We start from the raw sequence: 15,283 nt of genomic DNA on the forward strand, positions 1-15,283 counted from the left end.
AAGCACAAAATAATTTTTATTAGAAACACCTACAATATGATATCAGTTATATTTAGAGTTTAAAAACTAATGATTACCTAAGAATTTGTAATCTTTCAATCATTCTCATCATTCATCATGCTCAGGTTTAACAGACAAACACATGCAACATTATTTTTTTTCAAGTAAAAGAAAAACCTTTCCTAGAGTTGGCTCTCATTTCAAAACAAATGGCCCTTGCTGTACTGAAATGAAGCCATCTGAAGTCGAGCTTTAAGGCGTTCAGCTTCCACTTCTCGAAAGAAGAGGTCATCATCATTTTTAATTATGATGGTCTGTAACTGCTGGATTTCTTGCTCCATCTTGGATCTCAATTCCCTTTTCATTTTTTGTAATGTCTGAAAGAGAATTCAAATCATCATTGTTTATTCAGTCTTTCAGGTATGTCTGCTTTCATCCAAACTTTCTGGATCTTTGGATATACTTGTAAAAGAAGGAAAAAAATGTAAAGAAGCCCAGGTGATTTGCTAACAAATAAGAAAAATAGAGGTAGGGTTAAAACTAGACTTTAAATAAATTGTGGCATATGTGATTTTGGAATTTCCTCCAATCCCCTTGATAATAGCCTCATTTTCGCTGCTTTGCAGTAAAGTATATATAATTTATCCTGTTAATTACCTTTGTTTGAGCCTGCTCTCTCATTTTGATTTCTTGATGTTCCTGTGATACAGCTTCTGCTAGCATTTCAAACTATATCAAAAGAAGAAATAGCCTTTATTTAATCTTTCTTTCAAACTTACTCTTTTAGAAGGAACTGGGGGGACAGAATTATGCATTATGAGTTTCAGGTTGTTGTCAATTACTGCCTTTTCAAGATCATATGGTAACCTAAGAGCTTATGATCTAATCTTAGTTCAATCCAATTTCTGACTTGCAGAAAGGTTTTGTATGTTATGCTGTCTAGCATTCCAACATTATAACAGAGAGTGCAACTACAATGGGTTGGACATATTATTAGAATGCCAGATGTACACTTGTCAAAAAAACTATTTTATGGAGAACTCACACAGGGCAAGTGCTCACAAGGGGCTCAGAAGAAGTGATACAGAGACATCTTCAAAGTCTCTCTAGAACTTTAGAACTGATTGTACAGCATGGGAGAAAATAGCAAAGGACTGCCCATCATGGTGTACCTTCATCAGCGAGGGTGCTGCACTCTATGAGGAAGGCAGAATTGAAACATCTCAAAGGAAACCTGACATCTGTAAGTTTAAGAGTACCCACTCTGAGGTGTTCACATGGACTACTTGTACCCAACTTTTGGTAGAGCATTCTGAGTTTATATTGGTCTGATCAGCCACAGATACATTGATATGTGTCTCAAACACAGTGATGTCATTTTGGTCTTCTTTGATACTGAAGGACAAGAACCATTTGCAGAGTATTTAAAAGTTATAGTACCTGATCCTTATAATAGTTCTCCAATGATTGCAGTTCATTCTCATGAAGTTTCTTTTGTTCTTCTCGCTTATCTTTAGCATAGTTCCTCAGTTCTTGCAATCTTAGCTTTTGAATTTCTAAACCTTCTCTGAAGAGGTTCTTAAATATCTGACAAAGATAATTAAGAAAAGGTCTTAATTTGAAAATAATAACAACAGATAACATTAATATAGTACCTTACTTTCCTCATATGATTGATACATAACATCAACCCTGTGAGTAGATACTATTACTATTCTTCTTTAAAAGATAAGAGAGTGTGACTTATACTCAGGTCTAGGTAACTATTACATTTCTTTTTTTTTATTTTTTAGGTTTTTGCAAGGCAAATGGGGTTAAGTGGCTTGCCCAAGGCCACATAGCTAGGTAATTATTAAATGTCTGAGACCGGATTTGAACCCAGGTACTCCTGACTCCTGGGCCGGTGCTTTATCCACTGCGCCACCTAGCTACCCTTATAACTATTACATTTCTGAGTCAAAATTTGAACTTGGATCTTTCTAATTCACCAAATCACCTTATTTAGAAAGTATTATCTTGCCCAATTCCCACCATGACTGTCTTTTAAAAATACCCATTCTTGAAGAAAAGATCTTATAAAGTGTGAATTAAAAGAATGTCAATTTAAATATAAATATATTTCTTGAGAATACAGGCTAAGTTTGCAGACTTAAAGATTAGGTTATCTGAGGGCAGTGAGGTGGCATAGTGGATAGAGCATTGCCCTGGAGTCAGGAGGACCATAGTTCAAATCCATTCTCAAACACTTGATACTTACTTAGCTGTGTGTCCTTGGACATATCACTTAATCCCACTGCCTTCCAAAAATGGGGTTATCTAACAAATGATTGTGTATATATGTTCATCTTCCGACAGTGTGAAAAATTATTTTTACATATTGACCAAACAGCATCATATTTCTGTTTAAGAATAACTCTTAGCTGATTGGCAGATTATAAAAATTACAAATTCCATTTAAAGATGAATGTGCAACATTTTTGTGATAGTAAAGAATTGCAAACAAAATAGATGTCCAATAAAATTGTGGTACATGAATGTAATGAAATATCACTGGCTATAAGAAATGATGAACTGATGAATATAGTAGCATGGAAAGATCTACATACACTGATGCAGGAGAAGTGAGTAGAGCCAAGAAAACAAAGTGTACAATAATTGTAACAATGTAATCAGAAACAACCACACACAAACAAATCATAAGTTAGTATTGCAAAATTATAAAGAACAAGCCAAGAAGGGTATAAAAGAAAGGATATGACAAGATACCTCCCACTCATTCCTTTGTAGAAGTAGGAGGTCTACTAGCATTATTTTTCAGATTTTTTCCAATGTATTGATTAGTGATGCTGATTTTCATTTTTTGGTCTTACATGGGATGCCTCTCTGGTTGTGGGAAGGGAATAGGAATACAGAGGGAACAGAACTAATTAGATAAAACTAAGAGTCAATTGAGATGATAAGAAGACATAGTTAACATTCACATGAATGTTAAACTTGAACATTTACAAAGCCCTTCACTCATCCTTATTTGTTTTTTATTTTTATTATTTTTAGGTTTTTGCGAGGCAAATGTGGTTAAGTGGCTTGCCCAAGGCCACACAGCTAGGTAATTTATTAAGTGTCTGAGGCTGGATTTGAACTCAGGCACTACTGACTCCAGGGCTGGTGCTCTATCCACTACGCCACCTAGATGCCCCCATTCATCTTTATTTGATCCTCAGAACAATTCTGTGAGGAAGGTTACTATTATTATTATCCTCATTTTATAGGTGTGGCACCTTGTCTAGGATAACACAGCTATAAAGTGACTGAGGTAGGATTCAAACCCATGTCTTTCCTGACCCCAAGGCCACTGCTCAGTTCATTACAGTTATATTTGAAAACTACCATGCTATCTTTTACAACCAAAATTTCTGTCCCTAGCCATTAAGGATTATAGGATATTACCACCAGAGCTTTGTAAAATATAGCCTACTTATCTTTACAATATAGATGATTTTCTCCTTTTATCATGTAGTTATCAAGAGGAAAATCCCCTCTAAAAGTATTTAAGATCAGGGTATTTAGATCTAAACCTAATCTCAAATCAGCTAATCCCCTCACTTTATTGATAAGGAGAGTAAGGACCAGAAAGGTAATATATATGACTTAAGTTTCTGTTATTAGTCAAGTATTAAAGCTGGGATTTTAACCTAGGTTCTCTAAACTTTAAATTCAGTGTTGTTCACTACCCCCCACTGCTAGCCTGGCTCATTTGATGGCTCTTTAAAAAAAAAGCCCTAGAAAGTCAAAATGAAATCTCAATTCTCTCTTTCTTTCTGTAGTATATATAAACTGTAAAATAGTGGTGGTGAAATGAGAATTGTACAGGAACACTACAGAAGAAAAAAATTAACTGAAAGTTAGGTTTAGGAGTAGAGCTGGACAATGAAATAGTCTGATTTTAATCAAGCTCCTGAATTTCAAGTACTTTGGAGTTAACATGAGAAGTTTCTATGACTGGAGGGTAACAGTGATTTAACACCCTTCCCCACTGCCCCCATACCCAAGGGGCATAAAGACTGCTTTTCAAAAGGTAAAAGAGTCAAGCAGTAGTTTGAGGGGGAGGAATTGAAGTAATATTTATTTACCATTTCTTCACGGGTCCGTGCTCGCATCATTTTTGAATGTAACTGAACTTGATAGTCCTCATAGTATTTTTTGGCTCGAATGATTTGCTGTCTTCTCTCTTTTATCTTCATCTGAGTTAATTTCTGCCTACACACGCGTTCCTTAAAATCTTGCTAAGGAAAAAAAAAGTTTTGGGAGAGAGTTTTCAAATTTTCCAAATGTCCCTCACTTTCTCTTACTTCCTTCTACTTTTGTACTGAATCTATATATAATCTATATATAATTTATCTTTACCTGATAAATCATTTGAATCATACTATTTCCCTAAAGCTAGGAGTTTGACTAGAAGATTTCTGAAGTTCTGACTTTTCACTATTCTCAATGATCAGATTTCATCCATGATCCCTAACTCACCAGCCTTTTATTATGCTCATGTTCTTTCTTAACGATTTCAGCAAGGAGATCATGTTGTCTTAATGCTTCTTCAACCTGGAAATTAAAAGATTAAGTAAAGAAAGAAATGGGTTTTAATGCTTTAACTCATGAACTCCAATACATGCTATTCAGGCTATTCTTTTGTAAATTATTACCTGCATTACTTGGCCTTTTAGTTTAAAATATATGATAAAAACTCACTTTAAATTGGAATTTCTTTTTTGACTGTTCTGCTCCAGATGTCACCTTCCTCAGCTGTTCAGTTTGAAAGAGTTGCTGTTTCCACATTTTCCCAAGTGTTTGGCCAGAAATGTGGAGATATGGAAACTCTTCTAGAAGCATGGGCAAAAGGTTATCATCCTTTATTTTCACTAAAATTTGAAGACAAATACAATGAGATTATGAAGTCTGACAAAGTGAATAATAAAATTTTTTTAGCTGCTCTATTCCCTACTTTTATTTTAGTCATGTCATCTGGGTTAAGGCACTTCCCTACTATCTGCCTCACCCCTAATGTTACCTTGTCTCTATTATAGAAAGCTGTTTTCAGGTCATCCATCTTTCTTGGAGCTACACAAAGTAAGCAAATGGCCTTATTAAAGATCTGTATGTCTACCCTATTTTTAACTGTGGGGAATAAAACCAAAGACTTAACTCTCTGGAACAAAAAACTATCCTGTTGCAGGAGTGATTTTCCTTGTAATTGGAAGATAAGACAGAAACACAAACTCCCTTTATGATCCTGGCCAGAGCAACAGGTAGATTGCTTGAAGGGTTTCTTTCTGCTTAACTAGTTTTCTAGAAAAGGTGATCTAAGGTAAACAAAAGTGGTTGAGTCCAAACTCAGAACAATAATGAGCAATTAGTCATAATCTTTAGTTTAGTCCAGTTTTCCTTCTCTAGTTTATTATTTAATAACACTACTCCCTCCCACTATGTAATTCAATATATACAAATTATAAAAAAAAAAAAGGTGGGGAAAAAACCATCAGATAATTTATATGTTGGTTTCACTTTTGAACTTATGGGGTCTCCTGGACACTTTCAAATGAGGTGTTTTCTACCCAATACAATTTTATGGTCCTTACGTGGAACTCCTTTCTTTGCCTTTGTGATGTGGCCTCTTGGAATCCACTGGCTACGTTTGAGATTCCAAGGTTTGGTTTTTTTAGAATAAACTTTCACTGGCCGATAAGGTTTTGGAGGTCTTTTACGGATATTTTCTTTGTATTCTTCTTCCTTAGAAACAAATGGTTATGGAGAAGGTAATTTTTAAATAGATAGAAAATAAAAACATGGTTCTCTTTTCTCATATTTAACCCTACCTTTCAGTCCCAATAAAATGGGTTCCCTTCAGAAAACCACTAGTGATTTTGCAGTATTTGGTGAGGCTAGTAGATAACACACTTATATAACTTATAATAAGTTATATATTTAAATTTGAGTTTATTTATATAACTTATAAAACAACTTATATAATATTTACAGCCAGGATTCAAGAAAAATTGCAGCTGTATCAAACTAGCATCTCAGGCAGGACAGATAATTTAGAAGACAGTCTTTTGCCTAAAGAGCTAACAATTATGGAACCCTTAGAAGTGATTCTTCTTTTCTTTTCAAAATCTCTGTTTGTTCCTGTCAGCGTTAACTCACACTGACACGAAATTCTGTACCTTACATAGTGCTTTTACCCTACTGCAACCCTATGTTGTGCCTGAGACTTTTAAAGGACTTGCCAAGGACTGCATAATCATAAATAGAAGAGACTGGACCTAAACTCATAATTTGAATGCTTCTTCCATTGCACTACTGCCTGGTACAAAATATGCATATTATAAGTTTAAATGCTTTTGTCCCAATTTAAAAATCTTAGCTTACTTCCTGGTCTTCATTCAGCACCTGAAGTTCACTTTTTTCTTCAGGTTCACTTCTATGCAACTGCTTTTCAAATGTGTCAGCTAACACCTAGAGAAAAAATGAAGTCCCCAAGATGTTAGACATATTAGTCAAGCTAATAAAAAAAAAACAAGGGGTTGGGAGGGTTTATTCAATACTGATTAGACCCTTTGCAAACAAATAGTATTCTATGTGTATGCTTCCAGAAGAGGTAGCTTGATACTCATTCTGATCCTTTTGCAGAATTTCAGTTAACTTTATTGATACTTTCAATCTTATAAGACTTTCTGGGTTTTTCTGAAATCATCTTGCTTGTCATTTCTTATGGCACAATAGTATTCTACTAAATATATCATAATTTGTTCAGCTATTACCTATAAATAAATATCCCCTCAATTAATATTTCTAGGAAAATACAGTGGTTCTCTTATTTCTCTAAGCAGTCTTTAGTCTTTCCTTTGAGCTCCTCAACTTATTCTCTGCCCTTCAACATGAGTGTACTTCAAGGTTTTCTTCTATTTTCTCTAGGAAATTTAAATCTAATTCCAACTGTGCAATTGGTTCAAATCCTTTTCTACCTCCAACAAAATACATTGGAGAAATATGAAACAAAAGTAAAGTTCGGAGAGGAAGTGTGTGTGTGTGTGTGTGTTGGGAGTAGTATAATCAGAAAAAGTTTCATGAGGAAATAGCATTTAAATGACATTTTAAGGGATAGCAAGGAATTGAACAGGTGAAAGGTATAGGACAACCCTATTAGACTGGCTATGGACAATACTATGCCCATCCAGAGGAAGAAAAACAAAATAAAACAAAACCCTTCAGAATCTGAATGAACACTATATCGACTTTTTAAAAAATTTCTTATGTATTTCTTATCTTTCCTTAATCCTAATTCCTCATACTGAAAATGACTAATCTGTAAATTTTTTTTAACACAAGTGTGTTTTAATAATATTCACTGGAGTGTCTGCCGCTGAGGGAAGGGAGGATAGAAATTATATAACTTAAAAATATGCATATGGATGAATGTTGAAAAACTTTCATAACATGTAACTCGAAAAATAAAATATTAATTGAAAAAAAAAGGTCTAGGTCCAGGAAAAGGCAATAGTCTTTAAAAGTCCTTTAAAATTTTTTTTAAAAATAGTTTTAGGTTCCAAATTCTATTCTTCCCTCATGTTTGAGAAATGAGGATTTTTATCAGAGATACTTGCTTCTAATTTTAGTTGCATTGGTTTTATTTGCTCTCTCTCTATCTTGTTTGGTCCTAAATTCTTACCCTTATCAAAACTTTTACATTCTCTCCTAATTTGTTTATGATATCATCCTACAGATCATGCACCCATTTTGATCTTATCTTGGTATATAAGGTGGTATATACTTGTTCTATACCTAGTTTCTGCATACCATTTTCTAGTTGTCCTCAGCAGTTTTTGTCCCAAAAGCTTGGATCTCTGGTTTATCAAACACTTAATTACTATGGTCATTTAATATATTATGTAACCAGTCTATTCCCCTGATCCATTGCCCTATTTCATAGCCAATGTCAAGACTGTTTTGATTATTACAGTTTTATAACATAGTTTGAGATTTGGTATGGCTATTAGGAGTATGGCCTTTTCTAAATCTTTACTCTCAAACTCTCAGCAAGCAATTGACACTATTGCTCACCCTTTCAGGTTGTCTCTATGCAAAAGAGTCTTAGCTATATAGTTCTAGTTTCCCCCTTGAGCTCCAGCTTACTTCATATTACCAACAGTATCGTGAATACTTAACAATTAAATGATCTACCTTTGAGTATAAAAAAGTCAGGTACAAATGATATAAAGTAAAGGGTAACAATCAGAACTTCTTCTCCAACACCAAAGTATGAGACTATCCATTTACCTTTGCTCGAAATCGTCGCAGATCTGATTCATTCTGTAATTGTCTTCGTAATTTCCCCACTTGAAACAGTCTACCTCTCCTGGACGGCCCTATAATTGATAAAGAAATATGCCCATAATATTTAAGAATAGAAGAAATATGGATACAGGATTAAGGCATAAAGGGTGATGCCAGGGGCAGCTAGGTGGCACAGTAGATAGAACACCAGCCCTGGAATCAGGAAGAATCGAGTTCAGATCCACCTCAGACCCTTAATACTTACATAGCTGTGTGACTTTGAGCAAGACACTTAACCCTATTGCCTTGAAATAATAAAAAAAAAAGTGATAACCATAAACCAATTAGGAGAATAAGGATATAATAAACCAATTAGGAGAATAAGGATCATAAATAACATCATAAAATACAAAATGGATAATTTTGATTACATTAAGTTAAAAAGTTTTAGCATAAATAAAACCAAATCAACCAAGATTAGAATACAGAAAATTGGGAAACCATTTTTACAGCTAGTGTTTCTGTTTCTAAAATATAGAGAAAACTGAGTCAAATATATAAGAATTCAAGTCATTCCCCAACTGATTGTCAAAGATATGAACAGGCAGAAATTAAAGTTATTTATTGTCATGTGAAAAATATCTTCTAAATCATTATTGATTAGAGAAATGAAAATTAAAACAACCCTGAGGTACCACTTCACACCATCAGATTGAACAATATGACAAAAAAAAAAAAAGGAAAATGGATGTTGGAGAGGATGTGGGAAAACTGGGACCCTAAATCACTGTTGTTGGATCCAACCTTTCTGGAGAGCAATTTGGAACTATTACCCAAAGGGCAATAAAACTGTATACCCATTGATCTAGTAATACCATTATTAGGTCTGTATCCCAAAGAGATCAGAAAAAAGGAGAAAAGATGTACAAGTACAAAAATATTTATAAAAACTTTCTTTTTTTTTTAGGTTTTTGCAAGGCAAACAGGGTTAAGTGGCTTGCCCAAGGTCAGTCACACAGCTAGGTAATTATTAAGTGTCTGAGACTGGATTTGATTGTTTTGTAAGAAATTACGAATGGGGTGAACTTCAGAAAACCCTGGAAAGATTTATATGAACTGATGCAAAGTGAAATGAGCAAAACCAGGAGAACATTGTATAAATTAACAGCAACATTGTGTGGTAATCAAATATGATGGACTTAACTTTTCTCAGCAGTACAATAATCAAAATACCATACATATCCATGGAAAGAACTATGGAATCTCATGCAGACCAAAATATATTATTTTCTATTTAAAATTTTTGTTTTATGCTATATATATTTTTCATTTTCTTGTAGGTTTTTGCTCTTTTATTTTGATTCATTTTTCACAACATAACTAATATGGAAACTGGTAAAGATATATGTAAAACCTATGGCAGATTGCTTGCTGTCAAGGAGAAGGAAGAGGGAAAAGAGGAAGGGAGAAAAATGAAAAATCTTGCAAAAAAGGAGAATGTTGGAAACTATCTTTTCATGTAGTTGGAATAATTAAAAAAAAAAGAATGGACAAAATGACTGGGGTGTCTAAGGTTGCCTACTGTGACCAAGAATTGTGATAATACAGATATGTACAATAAATTCTTTAAACTGGAAATGTTATTAGAATGCCAAGTCATTTTATTCATTCAAGGAAAGTGGAATGGATTAATACAATGGACTCTATAATCTTTTTGTTGTTGCTGTTTTTATTTTTTGCAAGGCAATGGGGTTAAGTAACTTGCCCAAGGTTACATGGCTAGGCAATCGTTAAGTATCTGAGGCAGGATTTGAACTCAGGTCCTCCTGAATCCAGGGCCAACACTCTATCCACTGTGCCACCTAACTGCCCCAGATCCTAATCTTTTATATAATCAAATTTATACTTGTTTATATAGTTCTTAATAAGTGAAGAACCTTGACCTTAAGAGGCAAAGGAGAAAAATGAAATATGAGCTCCAGGCTTTCCAAAGGGTTTCTTATCTAGTTAGGGAAGGAAAAATCTACCCTAGAAGGGTTTGAAAACTTGTAATCTTTATAATCATTCCTTTATGTTAGTTTCCTATTGGCTGCTTTTCAAAATATTTATTTCTGCTCATTTGTACGTTTATCTATTCACTAGCATGTCATTAAGTGGTCAAAGTGTGGAATACCAAGCTAATTTTTTCAAAGGAACCTTAAAGTTGAAATATAAAGACTGGGTTACCAAAATTATTTTTAACGCATGGTGCATGGAAATAAGAAAGGATCTTAGTTTATATTTCCCTTAAGCTTCCCTTAAAAGAGATTTAGAGCTCACAGATCATCCTCCAAAATCCAGGAAGACAAGAAACAATATCAATTAATGTATAATATAATAATTTTTATAATACAGTATAGTTATGTCATATATATGTATGTAGTATATGTGTGCTCATTACATTGTAAATAGACAGCCAAGTGACACTTGCAAAAATCTTAAAAAAACTCCAATCCATTATAATCTCATGTAACAAGTGTGTACTTTATACATAGTTTATATGACTCATTATAATTTTATTATTTTAGATGATTACAAGGTCTTTGTATTCTATTATTACTTTGACAACATCTATGACTATCATATCAGCTTCCTAATTGGTAGTTCCTAATTAGAAGTCCTATGGGGAAAAAAATTCATTTTAGGAGTATTTACTTTTAGTGAAGCTTCTGAAATTGGAATGCAAGTGTACATATAATTGAGGAATACTGTATAATGGCCTGAAATGAATAAGTAAATACAGGAAGATTTCCCGAAGACTAAGATGAACCAACTTTTGAAAGTACAAGGCAGAAATTAGCTAAGGGGAGGAAAGAAGGCAGTCTAGGCAAGGTAAAGAACATACTTTGGGTGTGAAATCTAGAACAAGCAAGCAGATTTGCTGAAAAGAAAACCTGTTAGTTAGTAGTGGTAGTAGTAGTAGTAGTAGTAGTAGTAGTAGTAGTAGTAGTAGTAGTAGTAGTAGTAGTAGAAGAAATGTTGAAGAAATTGGGTATGAACAGGATAGAACCATTTCAAAAATTTGATGAAGAGCATGGCATAGGAGACTGAACAATACTGTGATTTCAGAAATTATTTGGCATGACTGATTACCTGAGTGAGACTTCTTTAGCTGTTCATTTATCCTGTCACTAAACTGGAGAGATACACCACCACCACCATCATCTCTAATCTCTTCATCATCATCATCATCATCATCATCTCTAATCTTTTCTTCATCTTTAAGCTTTGAAATCCGGGCATTTCTTAACATCTAATGAAAGAATTCTTTTTTAGTATATTTAATTCATCACATCAAAATAGAACTTAAAAAGCTGGAATAAACAGAAGTAAATCTTTATAAAGATTTTAGAAAATGACAAAGACATTTAGAAAATTAAAAAAGTAAAAAATATTCAGAGGTTTAATCAATGACCATTTATTATGTATGTGGTTTCTAATTGCTAGATATTATGGCAGGCCCTAAAGATACAAAGATTTGCCCTCAAGAAGCTTACATTTTAATGAAGGGAGAGACAAGATGCGTATGTATCAGTATATATAAACCACATAGATACAAAGTACGGATATGGAAGGCATTAGCATCCAGAGGGACCAGGAAAGGCCTTATGTAGAAGATGACTTTAACTAGAGTCTTGGCAGGAACCAAGGCTTTCAAAAGGAGGCAATGACGGTGCAGATAAAGGTAAGCAAAGGCAGAGAAATAGTAGAATCCAAGATAAGTACATGAGAAACACAAAACTAATTGGATTAACCTTCAGAGCACTGACTGTAGAGTATAGGATTCAAAGAGCTTTAAATGTCAAATAAAAATTTCTATTTGATACTAGAGGTGACAGTAAGCCACTGCAGTTGCTTAGAAGTAGGGAGGTGACAGGGTCAGATTCATGCATTAGGAAAATCATTTTGGTGGCTGTGAGGATGATGAACTGGAGAAGAAAGCCTTAAGACTAGAAACCAATTAAAAGGCTAATACAATGGTCCAGGAAAGATGGAATGAAAGTCGAAACTAGGGTTATGAAGATGGTGATAAAGAGATTAGGTAAGTAACACTGTGGAAACAGAACAATAAGATTTACTAAGTGACTGGTTATAAGGGATTAATAAGAATAAAGAATCAAGGGTGATAGTAAGGCTGAGAACTGTGGTGACTGAGGAATGATTGATAAAACAGGGAGGATTATGGTTTGGTAGAGCCCTGTTTTGGAAAAGTTGTGTTTAAGATGCTTACAGGAATTCCATTTTGAAACATTTAATAGGTGGTTGATGATACAAGACTGGAGAGAACCCAGGATTAGATCCAGGAGTCAGTGTCACATTGATGATGATCCAGTAAAACAGACAGAGTACTGATTCCTACATTTGTACAAGAGGATAGTTTTAGTCTGATTTTGTTGAAAGATATTAAATACCTTTACCAGCTACCCTAATTTAAGGTAACTTTACAATTAAATATACATAAGCCTGTTTGGCTAGTTATTTCTCAATCTGCTTTACTGAATCATCACCCATGTCACACCTACTCCCTTGTGAGTATACACCAAACCTGTCCTAGGCCCTTTTTTATTTTTCTCTCTCTCTGCTCATCTCATTTGGTAAAATGATCAGCCTCCATGGGTTTAATTCTTTCTTTTTCACTGACTCCTCTATCTGTGTACGCTCATTTAAATGTCTAGTGAAGAAAAAAGACTTACTAAATCTAGTTCACCCAGTTGATGAAAGAGTTTCTCTGACACTGACTGCAATTCTTGATCAGTTAACCTTTGACTTGGTCCCTGGTGCTGAGGGAGCTCATCAATGCTTTCTGAAATGCTATAAAATCAAATCAAAATGGTTAAGGGACAACACTTAAGTAAAACACAAGCATTTCAAAAGTAATTGACTGTCAAATGTTTTTTTAATCACATATTCCTTTATAAAAAGATTGTTAATATTTCTCTGATTTGTTAATAAATGTACAGACAGAATATTGAATATTGAAACCTTTAGAAAATATATTACCTTATTCGTTTGAGAAGTCTTTGTATCCTAGGGCTATACAAACGAGACTGGGACATTGACATCTTAGTTTCTTCAGACAAGTGAGAAGTTGGGGAAAGCTTATCAACACTATTGAGGCACTATTAAAAGCAGAAATGATTAATTTGAGAAACTGCAGAAACATTAGTTTTAAGAACTTGAAAGTATTATCTTTTATAATAGACATTCTCTTTTTTAGGAAGTAAAGAATTGAACATAGTAAACCTAGTTTCTTCATGTTCTACTAATACCTTGAACATTTCAAAAAACATTTTAGCAAAATTTCTAGAAATTAACAACATTCAACTACCTTCATGCTGTAGTTCTGATCCTGTATACTTGTTGTTTCAGGTGTCAGTGTATCTCCAACTGGATGCAAAATGACAGTGTATAAGATTTATGATGTCCAACTGTGAGGTTAATTTGATAGTGTTTTATCTAATCACAGACTCTGATTTAATAAGGCTTGTATTTACAAGTCTCTGATAATTAAAAAGCAAATTAAAAATTAATAGGCAAACATGTTGATCAGAATTGCATTTCAGTTCCCACTCCTCCATCAGAGAGTAAAACAGCTAACTTTAAACTTCACATTTCTATGTATTATAACTGCTTAGGAAAAGTTTACCAACTGAAATAAGGCAAAAATATTTTTAGATGTTACAAAAATTTTACAAAATTCTGACCCACTGTATGACCCTGTACTTGAGGCTTCCTCCTCATTTTTCTCTGTACTCCTGATTTGTAATTTTAATGGGTTTCCAGAGCTTCAATAATCACTTTTATGTTGGTGTGTCTCAAATCTTTATCTTTAGCAATGAATAATCCCATGAGCTCTACTCCCAAATTTCCAGGTGCCTGTTATCTCTATTCTGGATATCCTGTCAGCAACTCAAAATCAATTTGTCCTAAACTAAATTCACTTCCCCCTTAAAGTCTGCCCCATCTTTCCCATATTCTTACATCTATTAATGGCATTAACAGGACCATTATTCAAAACCTCAGTGTCATTTTTCCAATTAGTATCCAAGTCTGCTTTCTAATCTCTTTAAGACCTCTGGTATTAAAGACTTTGCTAGCTAATGTTCCTTTCTCTAGTCTTTTTAATCCTCTAACTCATACCACATAGCTACCAAAATCATTAACCTAATATCTAATTTTGAACTTCTTACCACTGGGATCTTTTAGTGATTCCCCAATTGCCAAAAGGATAATATGCAAAATTCTCAACTTTATGAGGCCCTTCACAACAATCTAGTTCCAACCTATCCTTCCAGGATTATTAACACTATGTTCTCTTTCAATCATTCTATATTCTAGTTAAATGAAATACTAGTTATTTCCTAATCTTTGTTCTGCCATCTTCTGCCTCCATACATTGATATAGAGCATCTTTCCTCCATACCTAAAAATTACTCTCTCCACATCTCTATTTGGTGAAATCCTCTTTTCCTTCAGGGTTTATCTCAGATACCATAACTTCCAATGAAGACTTCCTTTATTCCCCTTGAGAAAGTAATTTTTCCTCTCAAAAGTTCTTAAAATGTTGTACAGAGTATTCCTATCATGGTCTACCTTATATAATATTTGTGTACATGTTTTATTCTTTAATGGACTGTGAATAAAGGACAGTGCAATTTGGCTTATCCACCTATGTAAACTTGGTTCCAAAAAGTGATTTACTTAATGTTGTTTAAATGAATGAGGCAAAGTCAAAAATATCAATTTTTCCATAATTAATTTGTAATAAAAAAGTAATTTTGAGATCTCTGGTTCTTACCAGATGTGACAAGGGATTCTACACCATGAATTCGTTCTGAAAATGGATCAAATGATTCTGTAAACTGAAAGCCAAAAAAGAAAAAGATCAAGATCAATATTTCAAATTCAAGAATAA

General features: G+C 33.8%; 1 protein-coding gene across 1 annotated transcript in view; it reads right to left on the minus strand.

The window, feature by feature from the left end:
- The window catches only part of CEP95 (centrosomal protein 95), a 33,767-nt gene continuing 18,484 nt past the window's right edge, over positions 1 to 15,283 (minus strand). The window contains exons 9-22 of the mRNA XM_074224776.1: positions 15,167 to 15,230; positions 13,697 to 13,755; positions 13,369 to 13,487; positions 13,062 to 13,179; positions 11,461 to 11,620; positions 8,332 to 8,420; positions 6,424 to 6,510; positions 5,634 to 5,784; positions 4,747 to 4,916; positions 4,525 to 4,599; positions 4,131 to 4,283; positions 1,441 to 1,587; positions 658 to 729; positions 1 to 377 (exon numbers count right to left, since the gene is read on the minus strand). Of these exons, the coding sequence (XP_074080877.1) occupies positions 201 to 377; positions 658 to 729; positions 1,441 to 1,587; positions 4,131 to 4,283; positions 4,525 to 4,599; positions 4,747 to 4,916; positions 5,634 to 5,784; positions 6,424 to 6,510; positions 8,332 to 8,420; positions 11,461 to 11,620; positions 13,062 to 13,179; positions 13,369 to 13,487; positions 13,697 to 13,755; positions 15,167 to 15,230 (1,641 nt within the window). The 3' untranslated portion in view covers positions 1 to 200. The remainder of the gene's footprint in view (positions 378 to 657; positions 730 to 1,440; positions 1,588 to 4,130; positions 4,284 to 4,524; positions 4,600 to 4,746; positions 4,917 to 5,633; positions 5,785 to 6,423; positions 6,511 to 8,331; positions 8,421 to 11,460; positions 11,621 to 13,061; positions 13,180 to 13,368; positions 13,488 to 13,696; positions 13,756 to 15,166; positions 15,231 to 15,283) is intronic.

Source organism: Macrotis lagotis, chromosome 2 (assembly GCF_037893015.1).
Source record: "Macrotis lagotis isolate mMagLag1 chromosome 2, bilby.v1.9.chrom.fasta, whole genome shotgun sequence".
Taxonomy (NCBI): Eukaryota; Metazoa; Chordata; class Mammalia; order Peramelemorphia; family Peramelidae; genus Macrotis; species Macrotis lagotis.